Below are 21,970 nucleotides of genomic sequence, written 5' to 3'. Positions count from 1 at the left end.
AAAATACTGAAAGAGTTTAATAGTAGATTAAAGACAACAAAGGAAATGATCAAACCAGGTGAACTCAAAAACAGGTCAGTATGAATTACCAAATCTGAATAACAGAGAAAAAATAGACTTGAAAAATGAGCAGAGCCCCAGGGATCTGTGGAACTAGAAGACTAGATCTGACATCCAGATCTGGAGTCTGAGGAGGAAAGGAGAAAGAGTTAAGTGCAGTGATGATTAAAATCTTTGGAGAAATAATGGCCAAAAGCTTGCCAAATGTGTCAAAAGGTATAAACTTTTACAGAGTTAGGAAGCTGAGCGAACCTCAAACAGGATAAATCCAATGACATCCACACCAAGACAAATAATCAAACTTCTGAAAGCTAAAGACCAAAAAGAAGCTTTGAAAGAGTGAAGAAAGAGACATGTCCCTGATAGGGGAACACCAGTTCAGATGACAGCGGCCTGCTCATGATAGCGTGGGGGTCAGCAGGAAGGGGCGCAGCTTTCTACAAGGGCGTGAATTCCATATCCAACATAAGTCTTCTTTAAGAATGGAGGGAAAGCAAGATATTTCAGATTAAAAAAAACTAAGAGAATGTGTCCCTAGCGGACCTACCCTCAAAGAATGGCTAAAGAAAGTTCTCCAAACAGAGAGGAAAGGACAGAAGGCTTGGAACGTCAGGAAGGCAAGGACAACAGAATGGATGAAAACAGGGGTTAAGAAAATATACTCTTCCTCCTGAGTTTCTTAAATCATACTTGATGGTGGAAGCAAAAATTGTAATACCATTTGATGTACTGCTCATGGTAGAAGAAATACTTAATTGTATTTTAAAAGTAGGGAAGTTAAAGTGATCTATATGGAAGTAAGTTTTCCACACTTCACTCAACGTGGTGAAACATCAGTACTATTAGACTATGATAAATTAGTGTGTTTAATACCTAGAGCCACTACTAAGAAAACTATAGGAAGCAATGTACCTTAAAACACTGTAAGTATATCAAAATTAAATTCTAAAAAATGTTCAAGGGGGATTCAGGGAGATTGATTAATGGTTGCAAATATACAGTTTGATAGAAGGAAACTAGTCATAGATCCGTAGGATGACTAGGGCTTATGATAATCTATTGTATTAATATATTTCAAAATAGCTAGAAGAGAATAAATCAAATGTGTATAGTGTAAAGAAAAGACGATATATAAGGTGATATATGTCCCAATTACACTGATTTGATCTTTATAAATGATATGAATATATTAAATTATTACATGTCTCCTGAAAATTTGTGCATCTATTATATGAAAACAAAATATTTTTTTAATAAATGAAAGGTAAAAAAGAAAAGTTCAGGTAATCCACAGAAGACCAAGAAAGGAGAAACAGGAACTGAAATAAAGGGAACAAACAAGACAATTATAATGGCAGACTAACGTCCTAACATATCAGTAATTACTTTAAATTACAAGACGGAGATTGGCAGAGTAGACCAAAAAAAAAAAAAAAAAAAACAAACATGACCCAGTTATTTGCTGTCTGTACAAAACTCTTTTCAAACATAATGACACGGGCAGATTGCAAGTTAGAAGTTGGGAAAAGATAAATGATGTAATCGTTAATCCGAGGAAAGCAGGAGTGGCTATATTAATATCAGATAAAGTAGAGTACAGAGCAAAGGAAATTACTAAGGACAAAGAGGGACACTACAACATGATAAAAGAGGACACAAATGAAGAGTGTAAGTGAGAAACCCAACATTTAAAGATATTACCTGATTATGCTCTTTTCCCTCTTGCCAAAATAAGAAAATGCTAACATTTCTCAATAAATGGAGAAAGAATGTGGCCGTCTGTTGAGAAGGGCTCAGCCACTTCATCTGCTGTGGCCTCCTGGTGTCAAACTCATCTCTCAGTTTGTGGGGTGGTCTGACCAGTTGTGGAAATGCCTCGTAACCAGATTTTTCAGTCTTGTCCTCAAGTGCCATCTCATCTCTCTTTGACAATGGTTATTTCCTAAGTATGTTTTGTTCGTAAAACCTAAAAGAGGGTACAAGAGCTCCTTGTTCTGGTGTTGAGGAGGCCTGAGGTCCCCTGGTCAGGTTAGGCCATTGTTAAGCAGAGGACAGAGAACAACACTATGTTGGAAGGAACAGAGCCCCAGGGGGACCTCGTGGTCCCCCAGTAAATGCCTCCTCTGAGGACAAGGCAGGGCTGTGTGTGACAGCCAGTGTCCACCCTCAGCATATTGGGGGGCTCTCCCTTGGCTGAGTGGAGCTCCGCATGCTCACCTCCGTGACCTGGGTCTCCCTGGGTATCTGGAGGAGCTCACCTCCTGAAAGTGCCCACCACACAGCCCTGCTAGCCCCAGGGAAGCAGCCCCAGAGGAATAACACTCCTCACCGTGCATTCGTTCACTCATTCGGTTGTTCTAGATGTTGGGGGTCCAACAGTGAGCAGAACTAACCCGAATCCTTTCCTCATAGAGTTTACAGCCCACGAAGAAGGCAATTTGGCGAGTAGTTACAAACACTCCAGTGACAGGGCAAAGGGGGACGATAACATGAGTAGAATGCATGGAAGATGAGAGAGTAATCAGTGCTCTGATGGAAAACAAGCAGGCAAGGAGGATGTACGGTGTGGGAGGGAGGGGCGCCCACTTTTAATTAAGGTGGTCGGGTAAGATTTCACTGAGAAGAGACGATGTGAGCAAAGACCTAAAAGAAGGTCAAAAAGCAAATGGTGCCATTAACTGGGTGCAGTTTGTCCCAGGAGGGGCAGAGTCCCCAAAACCAGATCATGCCTGGTGAGTTCTAGAAACAGGAAGAAGCTGCCATAGCTGAAGAGGTTTATGTGTATGTATCTGGGATGGTGGTGGCAGGAGAGGAAAGAAAAGGTCTTGTGAACATCATGTCATTGGCTTTTCCTCTCATTAGAAGGCTTTGAGCGGAAAGATTTGATGAGACATTTTAGTAACATCACGTGGCTGTCGGGGTAAGCACTGACGGTCACAAGGCAAGGGTGGAAGCAGGGGCCCACCTGGGGTACCCCTGAAGCGCTATAGACAGGATCACACACTGGCTTGGTCCAGGGCCGTGACGGCAGATGTGCTGGGAAAAGCGGGTGGATTCTGGGTATGACGCTAAGGTGCAGCCAGCAGGACGCCCTGCTGCACTGGATGCAGAGGGCGAAGGAACAGGAGGAGTCAAGGATGACGGTGAAGTTTTTGTAATTGGCAGCAAGAAGGATGAAGCTGCCTTAGCTGAGACAGCAGAAGACTGCAGGAGACGCAGCCTCCTGAGGGGTGGGGCAGAAGAAGCCTTCGCAGATGGTATGTAAAACCCTGAGACTGGACGAGGCGAAGTCTGGAAGAGTGAGTGTGGATGGAGGGGTGAGGTCCAAGGACAGTGTAAGGTTAATGATAAGGAGAAACCGACAAGGGAGACTGAGAAGGAGACACCAGAAAGAAGGAAGCAAACAAGGCGCATGTCCTGGCAGCCGGAGAAAGGATGTGTGTGCAGGAGAGAGGGATGGGCTGTGTCCAGGTCAATGTGCAAGTCCCTGGTCACCTGGAAAGGAGCAGCTTTGAAAGGGGGATGAGAGCAAAAGCTCCATTCAGCTGGGTCCCAGAGAGAATAAAATAAATTGGAGGCAGTGAGCAAAACAGCTTGTGTGAGCAGCTTTACTTTAAAGGAAGGGAGAAACGTCAGGTGACAGCTGGAGCTGTTAAGTGGGGCCAAGGGAGGTTTTGCTGCTTTAAGGTGGTTATTTTAAAAAACCATTATATGGTAATTACATGTATGTTTATATGCCAGAAGGAAGGATCTAGTAGGAGGGTCATGGGAGATGCAGGACAGAGAATCGCTGGAGTGGGTTCCTAATGCACAGAGTGCGTGACCTCTGCTATGAGGGGTCACGGGAGGGAGGCCGTGGGCTGGGGTGCAGGTGGAAGGGGAGGAGGAATCGGGGCTCTGGAACATCTCTCCTGACTGCGCTTGTTAAGTTAGTGAACTAAGAAGCAAGGCTGTCCTTGAGGATGACATGGGCTGGGAGGTGGGGTGTGAAAGGTTGTCTAGGAGGAGTGGCTGAGAGTGCCGGGCAGCACTAAGCCCCCTGGAGACAGTAATTGTGAACTTGAAGAAAAACCACGGGCATGGTTTGTGTGTGTCCCCAGGCACTTTGTGCTATACTAGTGCAGATTCCAGGTGGGGGAGAGGAGCAGAGGTAACCTTACAGCCGCTCCAATGCCTGCCGTGGGCCGGGGAGTGGCTTCCTTGCCTCCCTGTGTCCAGTTAGGACAGAGGCCCCTTAGCTCCCTGAGGCTGGGTGAGTCCTGACCGGCTGTCCTGTGGGCAGGAAAGGTAAGGAAACTTTCTTCCACGAGCCCAGATGGGAGCCAGGAGCAGTGTCACACCTGGAGGAGTCCTGGGTCCTGGTGTGCGGGTCCCTAGGATTGTGAAGCAGTGTCTCTTCTCGGTTAAGAGTGTCTTATCAACCAGGGCCAGCTTCTGCTTTGATTGCTTTATTTCAGTGTGTTTATTTCAGGGTGTTTTCAGAAGTCATCCCTGTGTGTCAAGCTCACATCCTGCCTAGTTAGTTTGCTCGTGGAAGCGCAGCCCCCTTGCCACTTTCTCATTTTTCCCCCTCCCGTGTGCTTTCAGGTCTGTGGTCCACAGGCGTCCAGGATGCGGGTGTAAATGGACAGTGTGGCGACATCCTCACCAGCAAACGGTTCATGCTGGACATGCTGTATGCCCATAACAGAAAGTCCCCGGGGGACGGCGAGGCCACAAGGACCCAGCAGGAGGCAGAGGCGGTCACCAGCCTCGCCACCAGGGTCTCCACCCTGCAGGCCAACTCACAGGCCCAGGATGAGAGCGTCAGAAGGGTGGACGTTGGCTGCTTGGACAATCGGGGCAGCGTGAAAGCATTCGCGGAGAAATTCAACAGTGGGGACCTGGGGAGAGGGTCCGTCTCCCCTGATGCTGAGCCCAGTGACAAGGTCCCAGAGACAGCACCGGTACAGCTGAAGACGGAGGCTGATTATATCTGGGACCAGCTCATGGCCAACCCGAGGGAACTCAGAATCCAAGACATGGATTTCACCGACCTGGGAGAGGAGGACGACATCGATGTCCTGGATGTGGACTTGGGTCACAGGGAGGCCCCCGGGCCACCTCCCCCACCCCCGCCCACCTTCCTGGGTCTGCCGCCCCCACCCCCTCCACCCCTGTTGGACAGCGTGCCTCCCCCTCCCATCCCCGGTAATTTATTGGCTCCTCCTCCTCCAGTGTTCAACGCTCCTCAGGGCTTAGGGTGGTCCCAGGTACCCAGGGGTCAGCCCACATTCACTAAGAAAAAGAAGACCATCCGTCTGTTCTGGAATGAAGTTCGGCCTTTTGAGTGGCCGTGTAAAAACAACCGACGCTGCAGAGAATTCCTGTGGTCAAAACTGGAACCCATTAAGGTGGACACTTCCAGACTGGAGCACCTGTTTGAGTCTAAATCCAAGGAACTGTCTGTCACAAAGGTACTGCCAGCCTCCAGCATGCTTCTTGATTTGCAGTTGGGTAGGGCTAAAGAGATGTGTTTTGTATAAAATGCTCTTTTTTGTGTTGCTTTTGCTGTTTGGTAAAAAGTCCATTGGTGTAAAAATATGATCTTTACTATAGTATTCCTTGTGCTAAGTGTAAGCTACGTGAGTCAGAGACCCTTATTAGCTAACATGGACACCAGCTTACTAACATCAGGCAAAGGAGATTTCATGGAGCCAGATAATACTGAGGATAAAGCTAAGGAATGTCAGCATAGCCCAAGAGCATATTTTTTTTTTTTTGTTCTTTTAGAGATAGTCTCCCTCTGTTGCCCAGGCTGAAGTGCAATGGCATGATCATAGCTTACTGTAACCTCTCACTCCTGGGCCCAGGCAATGCTCCTGCCTCAGTCTCCCAAGTAGCTGGGACTACAGGTGCATGCCATCATGCCTAGCTAATTTTTTTCACTTTTTATAGAGATGGGGTCTCTTTCTGTTGTCCAGGCTGGTCTCAAGCCGTCCTCCCACCTCAGCCTCCCAAAGTGCCAGGATTACAGGTGTCAGCTACCACGCCCAGCCCCAGTAACAGATGTTGATGTTAGCTAGAGGAAAGTGGACTTGCTGACTTACCAGACACAGTGGATATGTTTATTTAATCTAACCTTCATTGACTTTGGTTGATAGTAGTTTGAACTTCAGCTGTAACCACCTAGTGCTTTCTCAAAGGCAGTAATGCACGTGACACTTCTTTGGCTAATCTCCTAGCTGAGCCAGCATACTGCAACTATCTAGATGTTTCCCAATAGCCATAGATTTAGCATCCTGAAAATATTACACATGCATCTAGATTTATTATTTTTCATAAGTGTTTGGGAATCATGTAGGCACTGCTGGCTGTGGCATTAACGGAGATGTTAAATCCACTTTGATCAGTGGGAAACACTGCACGTGAAATTTTGGGGCATCAAAGGTTAAGTGATGGCTAACAAAAACCGATTAAAAAAACTGCAAGGCACTGGATCACAGCTTTTATTTCTAATGACTCACTGCATGAATAGAGTCTGCTTTATATCTCTTAAAGAACTGGCTTTTTAAAACCACTTAGATTCTGGGCATATTCCAGTTTTAAAACATGTTTGAGGCTATCCTCTCTTCTCAAGAACTAGAGGTATGAGAAAGCACTTTGTAAGGCACAATTTAGAATAAACATGCAAGAGCTTAATATCGTGGATTACTTCTCTCTTCCTGTGTTGCTCCAGCCACTTGTCATCTTTTTGGGTGAGCTGCTAGGGTCAGGCTCCCAGACCTGCCGGTCAGGCACAGTTCTGAATCAAAAAGTGTATGCGGCAACCTCAGAACACAAGTGTCCTTCAGACAGGGAACCCGGTGACAGAGTTCGTGCCTGTCCTGCTGTGTGATGCTGAAAGGCCAGTTAGGGGAGGTGTAATTGATCAGCTTCCTTTAGAAATGTGTGCTGGGTTCTTAAACTGCCTGCCGTTCTTTGCTGGTTGGCATTTACCCCAGTGTCTGTTTCTGCCCCGTCTCAATGAGGCCCTGAATGTTTCTAGTCTCAGGACAGAACTAGAGCTTTCTTTTCTATAAATCCAAACTGCTAGGATCCAATGTAAACAATAATGCCCAGTCAGCCCTTTCCTTCAGGTGAAAGTAGACCCTGCTTTTGTCCTCTGGAAAATAATGCCTAGAAAAGGGGTGTCAGACACGCACTCTTGGTGTGTCTGCGTCCTGAGTTTGCAGGATGGTGACAGGTGGTGCTGAGCTGTCCCATGCCCCTTTCTAATTCCTGCGGTCAGCCTGGCATTGAGGAGAAGGCTCCGGGATTAGGACAGCCGTCTGTGGTTGCCAGGAGCTACCCACAACCTGACAGGCTGACACTGCCCTCCAGCCCACTGACCTACTTGGCTGGTGTCCTCCTCCTCCCCCTTTGCACGGGTGCCCATCGGCTGGCTGTGCCTCTAGGCTTGAGGTTGCTCATCACCGTTGGAGGTTGCTGGGGAGAGGCTGCCCCTTGACTCGGGTTGGGAGGAATAAAATGGAGTGAGGTGGTAAAGGCATTTCTAACTTCGTTTTTACAAAAGAAATGGCAAGATTAAAAGTTGCCCAGAGAAGATCCAAAATGATTGGCTCACCTCCCTCTCTCCTTCTCTTGGTCCCACTGTGGCCTGTTTGGTTGGTGATAAGATTCCAGCCTCTGCCCTCTCAGTGGCCCAAATTCCATTCTTGCCTGAAGCCCATAATGACCCCTTAGCATACTTTATTGCCTCGCTAAGGGACAAACATTTGCCTAGTGTTTATAAAGTGAGAGCTTAAGGGGAAAGTAATATATTGAAAAGTTTACCAAACTGATTTTAGAATGTTCTACGAGACCCAGGGGTCCCCGCCTTTGTGTTTTGGGATAGGAAATGTGAACAGGAGCTAATTTACAAAATGTTACAAAAGGTAAGAATGCAAATTAGGATGAAAACACATCACCCTGGATGGTTGAATGCATCTTGTATGTGTTACCATTACAGGTATCACCAGTTTCCCTTCCGTTTCTGATCCTCAGGTGTGATTTGCATATAAAATGCAGTGTAAACAGCCACTTCCAAATTCTGGCTCATAGAAATTTTTTTTTATTGAACACAATAGAGCGCAACAAAAATAAAATGAAATAGACTTTACAAATCAGCGCAAAACAAAGAGAATTGGTTTTAGTTTCCATCAGAAAACTAATTAGACCAGAGGGACAAAGCATGGCTGTGACTAAGTCACCCCAAAACAAAGATTCATGAGGCCAGATCCAAGACTGGGGTGACCAATCGATGAAAATAAGACCAAAAGATCTGCTTTGGGGTTTTCTTTCGAAATAGTTTCTGGAAGTGGATCTAGTTTTCTCTCTCAGCAGGAAATATATATTAATAGTTTTTTTTAATAGGATGGTTTTTATTATGCTCTATGGAAGAAGACAGAAATCCTGTGCTGAGTTTCATCATGTTTTGTTTCTGCTGCTGGTCTGAGATGTGGTGAATCACAGAGGAGAGAGTTAAGGACCCCAGGGAAAGAAGTCGGGGCAGAGGGCCCCTGGGGGGTACAGAGAGGGTCCTCTATGGGCTTGCCAGTATCCCGAGAAGCTCCAGAAAGTGCCCTTCCAACCTTGGCCTGATCAGGGTTAGTGAAATCCCTCCTGCTGCCGTAGGAACAGGTCCCAAGTGACAGCCAGACCAGTGGAACTCAGTTTCCCCTTTGGGGGCCTCATGCTGTGTTATTCTCAGGTTCTTTAGGTTTTTCATGGGGTGAGGGATCCAGAATGGATTTAGAGAAATTTGTTTAACTTTATTTATTGACCTTGAAGTTTCTAAATCTATCAAACCAATAACAGCAACTTTACAAGAAAATTTGGAGATGATGATTTAATCGGTCAGGGGGTGAGCCTCGGCCTGGGTCATTTTTAAAAGCTCCTCAGGGACTCTCTGTGACACACTGATTTCAAGTGAAAAGTGTGGCACTGAGGGAGCACTACGTTCCCCGACACCACTCTCCACGCTGACACTCCCTGGCCGGTTTTATTTTCCTGAGAAGAGATAAAAATCTGCCTACCCTAACTTCAAGTTCAGGGCATAATGGAGTAAGTTATTTAACATTTCCCTCGGGAAACTGAATTCTCCCTAGAAATTCCAAACACAACCTGGAGACTTACGTAGGGCGACCATACGTCTTCATGTGCCCAGGACGGTCCTGGCATATGCCTGTTTTGCCAGCGTCATTACTAAGAGCGTTCCCTTCCTCTCCCCTAGGTCTCCGCATTAGGATAATAGATAAACTAAATTAACAGAGGAAATCAGTTTAACAGTTGGCCTCTGCTGTGGGTGACTCAAAGGGCAAATACAGGAAATTAATACTTTTTCCTTAACAATAAAGGCAAATCTATTCTGGCAAGCAATTTTATTCCTGACTAAAGATTTTCAGCTTTTATTTAGACATATTTTTTTTGTTTTTGACCTTAATGCTTTGCTATGTATTTCCCCATCTCCCTTGTTTCTGAGACTTTAGGAAAATTCCATAGTTGTCACATCTTTGGGACTTCTGTGTCTTTGCATCCTTGTAACCATCACTTTCTCAACAGACAGTTTTGAAAATATCCCGTGGCGTCACTCCTTTGGCAGTGAGCAGGGAGGGAGGAGGAGTGGTTTGCCATTTCTAGAACTTCTGCCCTCGCTGAGCCAGGCCCAGGGTGTCTGACAGGGATGCTGAGAAGCGTTTGCAGGGGTCGGTGGCCTTTCATGGAAGCGCTCAAACCGCGTGCTGTTCTCCGGTCCTCGCAGAGTTGGCTTAATAAATCATGTCCTTAGCCCCATTTCTGTTTTCAGTCACAGCACCTTCTGGGGTGACAAGTTCTGTGTGTTGAATATTCACTTCTTAAATATTACATCCTCTATTTCTAGTAAAATTACTCTTTAAAAATGCAGCGGGGTGATCCTGTGTGGCAGATTTCGGGAAATGTTAAGCGTAATGACTATTGTTTACTATTTAAACTTTCCTTCCCACCTTCTCCTTACTGCTGCCTGAATCCTCACCCTTCTCTTTTCCAAAACTGAATGACTGTGAGAGCGAGTGAAGGTCTTTTCCTTTCCCTGGGAAGTTAACCATAGTCGGGTGGTGGCCGCTCTTGTGTGGTGGTCGCCCCACCCTAGTGACCATTCAGAAGCAGGTCTGAGTCTTCACTTGCAGACTCCAATATACTCTTCCCTGGAGGCAATCATTTGTTCTATCCGAAAACCTACCTTAAGTATCACCTCCCTGTGAGCATTTCATCCTCCACCTCTGCATCAGGGACTGAGGCTGTGCCTGGGGCCCACCTGGGCAGATGTGTGGTTCTGCACTGCTTGTTGCCAGCCGAATCTAAGTTTCTGGGTTAGCTGTTCTGGAAAATATTCCTATTATCATATGTGGTTTTCTGCCCCTCAGAGTGGCTGAATTTGCAGAGCCCTACCTCGTGGAGCTGCTGGTTCTAGAGGCAGACCCCCAACCCAGGTGGCCGACCACCAGGTGACTGTGAGGCTGCAGGGAACAGTCTCGGCCCTTCCCCAAAGCCTTGGCAGTTGGCAATTGCTGCCAAAGTCGGCTACCTCCTCTGGGCTTCTCAGAAATCCTGTACCACTTTTGGCCTCGACTGCTATTTCTAGAGGGGCTCACGTCTCTCTTCCTGGAAGCCAGACCCTTACCCCTCTTGGACCACTGGGGAGAAAGGAGCTGAATTGCCTTAATGATCTCCTTCCTGCCCCTTCCCCCTGCAGGTCCCCTGCTCGCCTGGACAGCCTCTCTTTCCACAGAGGGTAACTTCTGTCTCTCGCCCAACTTGGCTGTCCACATCCCTGCCCCTCTCCCTTCAGTGTTCTCGGCCAAGTCAGAAACAAAAGCCCTACATGGCATTCAGGCCTGAGGCATCGCTCCAGAGACATCTTTCCTCTGGCAGGGAAGGGCTGCCGTGGGCATGTTGGAGCTTCAGAGGAGGAGCCCTGCTATAAGAGCTCAGCTTAACTGGGCTTTCCGGAACCAGGAATCAAGTTCCTCTTTTCCCTTGATCGCTCCTGGGCATATCTGGGAAAGCAGCATGTTGAGAGAGAGCCCCGAAGTGGTTGCCCCCACCCTGCCACAAGCCACCCTTCTGCTGACCTGCACAGAGGTGGCTGCTCCTGTTTTCACATCCAGGCAGCCTCTGGTCTAACACCCTGTCCCTGGAGCCTGGGCCCACAGGCACGTCCTTCCAGCGTCCCTTCCTCCTTGACAGTTCTTGGAACTTGCTGAGGCAGAGGGCAGAGGTTTGGCTGATTGACCTTTTATCAAAGAACTAAGACAGGGACGCTACTTTCCCATGGCTCCAGAGCTGACCCCGGTGTCAGAGGCATCCCGGCTCTCTACAGGTGTGCGCTTTGTGTTAGTCCCCATGGAAATATTCCTGCTGGAGGACTAGGCACTTAACAGGCACTTAGAAAATGCCTGTTTAAGGACATGGGACATGTATCAGAGAGAGACAATAAATAAATATGGGAAGAGACTAAGGAAGACTGAGCTTGCTTCCCAGCCTCGTCTACGTCTGCAGGGTTTGGCATCATGGACCGTCCCTGATGGTATCTTGAGATTCCAGTCAGCAGGCGGGGACGTACCCAGGCAGCAAGGGGGCTCCTGGGGTGCAGTGTACTCCCGCCATGCTGACCTTTGGCCGCTCCCACACAAGCCTGCGTTTCTGCTTTCTCCTGGCCTTTGCTCTAACTAAGAAGGAACGTGACAGTCCAGTCTGCCATGATATTCACTCACCATATTGGTTTGTTTAACTTAAAGTTAGTTTTTTTAAAATTTCAAAATCTTAAGAGGGTACAAATGTTTTTGTTGCGCCAGGGCTGTAAGTGTGCCCATCGCCTGAATAGTGTTCACTGTACCCGTTAGGTAGGTTTCTGCTCCGCCCCCCTCCCCCTGCTTGATTTCCAGTGATTTTTACTTTCCTCTGTGCACATGTGTGCCCCTCAGTTAGTTCCAATTTATTGGAAAGTACACGTGGTGTTTACTTTTCCATTCTTGAGATATTTCACTTAGGATAATGGTCTCCGGTTCCATCCAAATGGCTGCAAAAGGCATTAATTCATCGTTTTTTATGGCTGAGTAGTACTTCATGGTGTACATATGCCACATTTTGTTAATCCACTCATGAATTGATGGGCACTTGGGTTGATTCCACATCTTTGCAATTGTAAATTGTGCTGCTATAAACATTCGAGTGCAGGTGTCTTTTTAATAAAATGACTCATTTTCCTTTGAGTTGATACCCAGCTGGTGGGATTGCTGGATGGAATGGTAGATCTACTTTTAGTTCTTTGAGAAATCTCCATACTGTTTTCCATAGGGGTTGTACTAATTTGTAGTCCCACCAACCAGTGTATAAGTGTTCCTGTCTCTCTGCATCCATGCCAGCATCTATTGTTTTTGGACTTTTTAATAAAAGCCATTCTAACAGGGGTAAGGTGGTATCTCATTGTGGTTTTAATTTGCACTTGCCTGATGATTAGCGACATTGACCAAAACTTTTTCATGTGTTTGTTGACCATTTGTCTATCTTCTTTTGAAAAACTTCTCATGTCTTTTGTCCACTTTTTAATGGGGTGGTTTGGTATTTTTTCTTGCTGATTTGTTTGAGTTCTTTGTAGATTCTGGATATTAGCCCTTGATTGGAGGTTCCATATTAGAAATTGATCTTTTATGCTAGATTCTGGTTCACTAATCTCGGTGTCTTGGTTGGAATGCCCTGGACCATGGTATAAGAGCTTTTTCTATTCTGTTATTCTATTCTGTTCTTTCATGCCAGCTATTCTAGTACCTGTGCTATGCAGTTTATAATCGATTGGGTAGATATATAACTCTACTTTTTAAGAATATTAATTTTTGTACATATATTTTTATATTAACCTCAGAATTTTTCTAATTCCAAAAACAGATCTTTCGGGAATTTTGATAGGATTACTTTAAATAGATCTATTAGATGAGAAATAACTGGCATATACATATGATATTGAAACTTCCTGTCTAAGAACCTACTGTTTCTCATTTATCCAAGTCTTCTTTTATTACTTTCAAGAAAATTATGTCATTTTTTTCAGGTAGAAGATACTTCAAGAGGTTTTGGGCTTTATATTCTTGGGTATTTTTGGGGGGCTGTCTTGTCCTCTATCAAATGCAAAACAACTTTCTGATTTGCCACTGCAGTGTTGCCGCCTCCCATCTCCCTGACCCCGTCCCACCTCTGCCCTGTCACATCTCACCCTCTCCTTCCAGATACCATCAGAGTATTTACCTCTTCAAACCTTCACAGGGACCTCTGCCTTGTATCCCCTTCCCATCATTGACCAGTTTCCTAATTTTCTAATTTCAAACAATGTACAATCCCTGTGGCATTCTGACCAGAGAAAGGCAATAAGGAAAAGTGTCTGTGGAAGACTGTTAGCAAGAGTAGGAGACTGGATGCAGGAGGCAGGGCGGGCTGCGCTGGGTGCTGGGTGGTCAGGCCCAGAGGAGGAGGCGGGAGCGGGCAGGAGGCACAGGCATGGATGCTTTGGGAAAGGAGGAGGAACCATAGCAGCTCTGTCATATGACTGTGTGGAGGACCTAGTGCAGTTCACTACAGCTATCTGGGGCTTTGGCTCATAAGAACAATTGAAATGGATCAGAATTGATGAATGCTAATCCTTAGACACAGACACAGACATGTGCTAATCCTTAGCACCTCCATGTGCTCCTGGGCACAGGGAGATTGGGCTGGCTCTTGCATGTGCTGCTGTAGGTTGGTGCGGGAGGGAAGGAGAGGTTTGGAAAGGGTTCTGCACCCCCCCCCCCATCTTGTGTAGAACTAACCAAAAGACCCTCGAGGGTTCAGTAGCATCGTATGGAGGTTTATTTTAATTATAAGGTACAGCACTTAAAAACACCCTTTTGCTAAAATCTAGAGGTTGCATAATTCAAATTCAGTTATTACTTTAATTCTTCCTCCTTTGCAATGTGGGTGGAAGTGCTCTGCAAACATGCCGAGTCCTCTGTGGGGACAGTTCTCCCCACGATCTCAGGATGCTCAATGGCTCTCTCCTCCCTGACTTATAAGGCTGTGTGGTGTGCGGGTGTGTGCATTGTGTAAATTGAGCTCTACTGAAAATGGGCGTGTCAGGCGCAGAACTACCACACAGGTCTGTACAGGTGGTCTGCTACACATGGACACTGGCTGCCAGGGACGGGGCTGAAATCCAAGTGGTGCTTCTCTCCCAAGCTGTTTGCTATGGGGCTGGTTTCCCCAGGGTGGGGGAGGGGAGGGTGTCCTCTTCTTCTCATCTGTACAAAGGCTCCATTTGGGCCAGCTGGGCCTGCATGGCCACCTTTTCAGGGTGACACCTCAAGTGACAGGGACTGTGTGGATAGGGCTAATGATTCCCAGGGAATCCCTGCTGCCATCCTAGTGGCTTCATCCCTGACGCTCAGGAGCTACCTGCTTGCTGTGCCTCCAGGCTCACGCCTGCATTCTAGGCAGGAAGAAGGGGGAAGGGCCCAAGGCATGGCCCCATGGGCTTATCGCTGTTTAATCAGGAAAACAAAAGCCAGAACCAAGTCACAGGGCCAGCTTTAGCTGCAGAGGGTCCAGGGAGATAATTGATTAAACTGACACGCTGTCAGCCAAAATACATCAGGGGCCTGTTGGTACACAGGGAAGAAGGAATGGGTTTGGGTGGGTGCCCAGCAGTGCCTGGAGAAGCAGGCGCCCAACTAGTTGTAACATCCTTCTTCATTGCCTGTACCCAGCATTTCATCAAACCTTTCTCATTTCTTTTTAGCATGCCACACACAGCGTAATACTTTAAATTAGATTTAAAAGCCACATTGAGAATTTCCAGGGGCTCCTGATAAGTTTATTTGGTTAACTATATAGAAGAGAAAGCTTTCCCTGCAGAGTAGGGGTGCATCTGCAGGGACACATGTGCCCTGTGTCCCTGGGAGCCCACTGTTCAAATCCAGTGACCCCACCCACAGGAATTGCCCCTCCTGCCCCCCAGGCCCCAAAAAAGCTGGGGTGCTTTCTCAGAATGCTTGCTCTTCATAAAATAAATTTGAGTGTATTTCCAAATGCATATTTAAGAATCAAAAATAGAATTTTAGCCGTTAAGTTTGGAAGGGCCCAGGAGGATTTAAGTTGGCCCTAAGCCCGATTCTCAACACCTCCCCATCCCTAGTGTTGCAGTAGGCCAGCTTCTCCAGATGGCTCAGCTGCTCCCAGGCCCAGCTAGGTTTCCCTCTTCAGAGGAGAAGGTGACATTTCAGCGCAGGAGACCCGATGGTGAGTGGCAGTTAGCTGAGTCAGGATGTCCTGTGGGATGTAGCCCTATCAGACTTCTAGCCTCATCTATGGCAGTTCCCAACAACCTAGACAAAGCCACTTGTTACCTCCTTACCTTCTCTAGAGCCTAGACGTTCCATAGGGCCCAGCTCAAGGGTCAGCTCTTCCAGACACTGATCCCCTCCACCACCAGCTGAGTTGTAGTTACTCCACTGTTGGGGTCCCTTGCACAGTGAGCACACTCTGTCACTGTGCTGCACGTGTCTTCTTCTGGAAAGCCACTGTGCCTTATTCGTCTTTGTCACTCTAGATGGCATGAGTCACAATAGTCATCCTCCCAGATGTGTTTGCCCCATGGGAAGAGCAGGGAGCTCGTGGAGCCAGGTCTCCTCCCACGTGCCCCCCACTGCCACCTGCCCTTAACTTCCTCAGAGCTGAAGAGGAAAGTTGGGGGTCTTGTCACAGCTTTGGGCCGTGACAAGGGTTGGCTCAGTGCTTCACACACTGTTAGTTCAATAGGGCTGCCATAATAAAGTACCATAGACCAGTGGCTTGAACAATAGAAATTTATTTCTCACAGTTCTGGGGGCTAGGGAGTCTAAGATCAAGGTACCAGCCAATTTGGTTCCTGGTGAGGGCTCTTCTCTTGGCTTGCAGGTGGCCACCTTCTTGCTATGTCCTCACATGACAGAGAGAGTAAGTTAGCTCTCTGGTCTCTTATAATGACACCAATCCCATCATGAGGACCCCACCCTTGTGACCTCATGTAAACCTAAGTACCTCCAAAGGCTCCACCTCCAAATACCATCACACTGGGGGTTAGGAGGAGGCGGGTGGTATTTCAGTTCATAGTACACACTGAGTTCCAGTCATGTGTTCATCCTGGGCTGGCCAGAGGGGCTGCAGAGATGAGTGAGGCCCAGGACACCTCTTGTCCCCTGTCCCCTGTCCCCTTCCTTAACCTCTGTGCCTGTTCATCCCTTGTTCATCTACACCAGTGTACACTCTCTCATTCCTCTTCCGCGGAAGGCCCCTCTCCATCCACCCAGTGGGCAGCTGCACAGATGTCGAAGTGTGGCAGGACAGGTGCAGGTATCCTGGCATAAGGGCCATGGGATGTTTGCATGGCTGGTGGGGGGTGCTCTGAGACAACGCAGCCAGAGACGAGGAGGGCCTGACTGGCTAGCAATGCCAGGTTCCCCTCGTCAGTCCTGTTGTCTCAGCACATGTACCAGCTCTCTCCAGGCACACACCATGTGTACTAAAGCCAACCAAGACACATTCTGACACCTCAGAGCCCATAGGAAAGGAACTCTGAAAAGTCTGGTTTAGTTTTCACTGCTTCTATGGAAAAAAACTGGTTTTTTGTTTTTTTTTTTTTTGCAAAATATCACATTTTTCCCAATTGAAGGAAAATCAATTTTATTTTGTGTCTGACTCTGAAGTTCCATTGCTGACCCAAGCTTGGCGGTTTCTCAGAGCAAATCCCTGCTCGCGTTCTTCTGTGCTGAACGGTAGCCAGTCCTTCTCTGAGCTGAACTAGGGCTACTGGTTCTTGTCTCCAAATGAGTAGTGAGTTTGCTTTTAGTAATGAAACACAGAAAGGACCCAAGATGATGCAACTAATCTTGGATTCTCCTTGTTTTATCACCAAGAAAACTGCTGCAGATGGAAAAAGGCAAGAGATCATCGTTCTGGACTCCAAGAGGAGCAACGCCATCAATATCGGTCTGACTGTGCTGCCCCCTCCGAGGACGATTAAGATAGCCATTCTGAATTTCGATGAATATGCCTTAAACAAAGAAGGAATTGAGGTAAGAGGAGCTCTGCCAAGCATTGCTTGTATTTTATAACACATTGTATGGGTAAAGCATTCTTATGTCCAAATTTCAGCAGATCCACTGTGTCCTCAACCAGACTCTCAATAACGTTAATAATTCTAATGTTTTCCTTAACTTTTGTGGGGGTGGGGGGAAGCCTCATTTTGCCTATGAAGTTCTGAGGTTCTTACTGTCTGGTTCATTTACTGACCACACTGTGCCTACTTCAAGCTGGAAGAAGGCTATTATAACCTAGTTAGGGTCATCTTTCATGCCATCTCAAACCAAATATGTTTAACAAACACTTTCAAAAATAAGTTTTTCAGTACATCTCACTTCTGCAAAGGGACTTTTTTTCTCTTTTGGCACCTATTACAGCATGTGGCAATGTGTTCCATTTGATAAGCTGGAGAACCTAAGCCAACTGAGGCTTTAGCATTTGTTGATCTGAATGTCCGAAGTGGAGAGAAATTGGGTGATGTGGCTGTGACCACGTGGCTGGTAGGTGGCCCTGCTGGAACCATGGTTCACCTGCTGTGCCAGGGTATCTGTTCTCCTACCAGACCATGCTCTCCCTTCACCATGGGTTGGTGAAATTTGTAGCAGCTTAAATCTCTTATTGTAATAATAAAAAAGAGTGAGCAGAGCCAGTGGCCCAGTCCATGGATTCCTACGGAAGGGTGATATACTCTAGGGGCCCACTGGGTCAGAGGGGGAGATCTAGGGACACTGCTTTGTGGCATTGAATGACACCCAACCCACCCTCCTATTGGCAGGGAGCCTTGGGTTCCTTTAAAGCCTTTCCACAATTGGGGTCCATTCGTACATAATTTTATTTGAGATACTTGGGCATGGAGGTAACCAATGGCACCTCACTGCAGAGAAGGAGAGTGAGTCTCTGATGGAAAATCTGAAGTAGAAGAAGGACCAGGCCATGGTTGCAGACTCACCCGTAGCCCTGGGTACGGGAGGGAGAGGGGGGCGCACAGTGCACAGAGGGGTTTGAACTCAGATGCCAGGTGTCCCTTTGTGCTTTGGAAAGAAGGGGTTGTTACAGAAAAACTATTCCTAGAGGCCTGTACTGCATTGAATAGCACACCCCCAAAATTCACGCCCTCCCAGAATGTGACCTCATTTGGAAATAGGGTCTTGTAAATGTAATCAAGATGAGATCATACGGGGCTTGGGTGGGCCCTACATCCAATGACTTGTGTCCTTAAAAGAAGAGGGGAGTTTAGACACAGACTTAGAGAGGGAAATGCCATTTGAAAACACAGGACACATGGAATAGGATGCCATGTGACAATGAAGGCACCAGGAGATAGGAAGAGGCAAGGATCATCCTCTAGAGCATTCAGAGGGAGGGAGTATGGCCCTGCCTACACCTTGATTTTGGGCTTCTAGCTTCTAGAACTATGAGCAAATAAATTTCTGTAGGTTCAGCCACAAAGTTTTTATTATTTTATCAAATGAAGTAACCCTAGGAAACCCAAACAAAGCCCAAGCAGCTCTACTCTGATAAATACATTCACCCTGTTCCCGGAACAGGTATAACAAGGGAAATGCTTTTCCTTCCTGTCTGGAGAGGAAGTTGTGCCCTGCGCCCTGGAGTCAGGCCAGGCAGCCAAGCAGGTCAGCACAGCCAGGTGGGCAGCAGGGGAGTGAGTGCACATGGCAGATGAGTCGGAGGCATAAAGGAGTGCGTGGGTGACAGCAGGTAGATACAAAGAAAGACACTGAGGCAGCTGCTAGACTGGGGCGGCGGCCCGAGAGCAGCAAAGCAGAAGAGCAGTGGCCTGTCCTTGGGTGAACCAAGTGCAAAGTGCCTTTCATCCAGGAGAAACTGGGAGGTAGGCCCAGGCGGCACCTTTGGGCCACCCTATTTCCATAACAAGGTCCTTTAGAGACCGCAGGAGCTTCAGATTCCTACAGAGAGAGGCTTCAAAGATAGCCAGAGCCAGCTTGATTAAAGGAAAAAATGACGACTTCCCCCTTTAAAAATATTCCCCCTCCTTGTCATGAGAACTTGAAAGTCCATCAGGAGAGATTGACTCCTTTGGGTTTTGCCTTTGTTCTTTCCTGAAATGTAGTTCTCCCTAGGTGGGGAAAGTTTCAGATTGTAGAATGAACTCAATTACTCTGTTTCCCTGTCTGACTGGTTTGTAGTGGAGCACCCTTTTGATCCAGGAAGGAATGGAAATAGCAACACAGCACCAGTCTGACTTGCATGGGTGTTTTACTCTGCACAGATTCTTACCAAAGCTTATGAGGTACACACTATCATGCTACTCATCTTAAAGGTGAAGAGAGGGAGTCCCTATGTTAGTCTGTGCCTAGGCTCCCAAGCCAGTGAGCGGCCGAGCTGAGACAGGAGCCTGGAGCCTCAGCCTGGCGTGCAGGCTGCAGTTTGGAGGACGGCTGGCCGGGGAGGGACGCTGCAGGCCCCGGGGAAGAAGAGGGTCCTGAAGGAAGTGGGAAAGGCGTGCACGAAGCCACACGGTCCTCCCCTGTGCCGCCTACAGGTTGCCACCCGGGAGCAATTTCAAAGGAGAAGACACAGCCACAGGAAACACTGGCAACCCTTCCTGAGATTTTGTTGTATTATGAGTCCTGAGTAAATTCATATAAATTCATAGTGAGTCGCAACAGTACTTGGAGTTACAACATTTTTATCAGTTTTCATCTAAAGCAGGTTTCTCAACCTCAGTGCTGTTGGCGTTTTGGGTCGGACAGTGCTTTGCCGTGGAAGGCTGTCCCAAGCACATCTACCCTCCCCCAACAACCAAAAATGTCTCCAGACATTGTCATTTGTCCCCTGGGGGCAAAAGAACCCCTGATCCTAGAGGCCTTTGTGAATCCAGAGACTATGTGTGTCCCTCAGCAGTTCCCAGGAACAGCTGAGGAGACAACAGTGGATCCAGGGCACTGTCAGTCACACCTGTCTCTGGCCACTGATCAGGGACCTAAGGGGCAGAGGTGATCTAGATCCACGTGCCAAGCTGGCACCCAGAGCTTGTTCTCTAGGCTTGTTCAAGAATTAAATCGGGACTGAGAAGAGATGTAGTTGTGTTTTTACAGATCTCCGTTAATAAGATTTCCAGCTCGCACCCAAAGGGCCTGTAGCCAAACCGTCTGCATGGCACCACAGTTTAATGGGGTCATTTGAAAGCTCTGCGTACCTAAACATAATTAGGACATATTAAATGACATCCTGTGGCTTTGTTTAGCAACCCAATGGTACGTATCCGAGTGTGTCATGAAAACCTGAGGAAGTAGTTAACTTCGTTAAGGAAATCGTTTTTCCTAAGCATATTAAATTTTAGCAAATCATTTTGGGGCCATCTTTAAGTAGCATTAATGATTTTTTTCCCCAGCAAAATGTCATCAAATTATCACAAATGGAAGTATGGAGATTTCCCTCTTTCCTTTCTTGCTGTTCTATATAATTTATATGAAGTCTGTGTCTACTCAGAGGGTGGCACAATTGAATGGTCCCAAAAAACATTTAACTTTGCCCAGTCTGGTTGCCAGGCCTGTCGGCATCCTAGAAATAAGTTTTCTTTTGCCCACACATACAAAAGCTACAGCATCTTTTAAAGCAGTTTATGCTGCACCAGTGTCTGTCTGCAGGTGGCCAACCAGGTGCTGGATACACACAGATATGCCTGGCCATGGAGAGTCCCAGTTGGCTCAGCAGGAACCCGAATATCCTGATGACTGGGCGCCTTAGCTGCTCTGTTAACTTTGCATTTCTGGTTGAATCCCCATGAACTGTGGAGCTGGTGCTGGGAAATGAGGAATAGCCCCGGGGGTGTGCTCTGACTCTGCCTTGGTGGATCCAGCCTGGCTGGCTACAGGCAAATCATTCCATCTGTAAGTTTGATACAATAATTTCAGCCCCAGCGTGCCTCAATGAGCAGTCATAAGAATGACGATACTATCAAGATGTTTCAAGAAGTTTTAAAAGGATGAGTTGCTACATGAAAATAAGTACAGGGATGGAAAGCCATTTTCTCATGAGAATATGCAAGTTGTGTACAAACCAGGCTGAGCTCTAAGGGCTCTAGCTTTTTTCTGCTATTATCACCAAAATCCTCGTGGTAGATTCTTATCCAAAGCTGTAGTCACACTTCTGTTCAAAACTCCAAAAGCAAAATATGAAATAATTATTTGTTATGGTCACATGTGCAGATGAATGAAACGGACAAATCCAATAGCATTTGGGTCCATAAAAAAAAGAGATTTCTGCATTTTTCTCTGAAATGCACAGCTTTCAGCTTCAAAAGCAAGTGCATTTAGAGCAGTACTGGAGGGATACTGTCTGGGAGAAAGCTGAAAACACTGAAGTTATCACATATTGGCCTTTGATGTTTGTTTTCCTGTGAAATCAAATGAGCATAAAATCATCAATAAATCTACTGAGTTAATAGAAAAGCAAGTTCAACATCCCACCTCATACTCAATCCACTCTCATGTGCTCATAGAAAACAAGGGCTGTCAGCTCACAGGAGGGGCTTTGACCTGCCATTCCACTGTCTTACAGCTATTTTTATTGTCAGTGATGTGTAAAAAAATAAACTGGCAGGTGGAAACCTCATAAATCTCCAACAGTGAACAAATGGTTTAAATTAGTCAGAGAAGTGAAAAACAAAACGAAGAGTATTTGAGTACTTTCTCAAAGGAACAAAGCACAAAATCATCACGAGAAAATGCCTTCTGAAGGTTGTACAAAGTGTTGACAGTTTTTTGTCTTGGAATTTTTGTCA

General features: G+C 46.7%; 1 protein-coding gene across 3 annotated transcripts in view; it reads left to right on the top strand.

Moving 5' to 3' along the window:
- FHOD3 (formin homology 2 domain containing 3) overlaps nucleotides 1–21,970 on the top strand; it is a 428,111-nt gene that overhangs the window by 373,535 nt on the left and 32,606 nt on the right. For all 3 annotated transcript variants that reach the window (XM_069468095.1, XM_069468094.1, XM_069468093.1), the window contains 2 exons: nucleotides 4,648–5,516; nucleotides 17,040–17,198. In XM_069468095.1, the coding sequence (XP_069324196.1) occupies nucleotides 4,648–5,516; nucleotides 17,040–17,198 (1,028 nt within the window). The remainder of the gene's footprint in view (nucleotides 1–4,647; nucleotides 5,517–17,039; nucleotides 17,199–21,970) is intronic.

Source organism: Eulemur rufifrons, chromosome 5, assembly GCF_041146395.1.
Source record: "Eulemur rufifrons isolate Redbay chromosome 5, OSU_ERuf_1, whole genome shotgun sequence".
NCBI classification, from domain to species: Eukaryota; Metazoa; Chordata; class Mammalia; order Primates; family Lemuridae; genus Eulemur; species Eulemur rufifrons.
The sequence above is the reverse complement of the archived record's forward strand: the minus strand, read 5'-3'. Positions and strand labels throughout refer to the sequence as shown.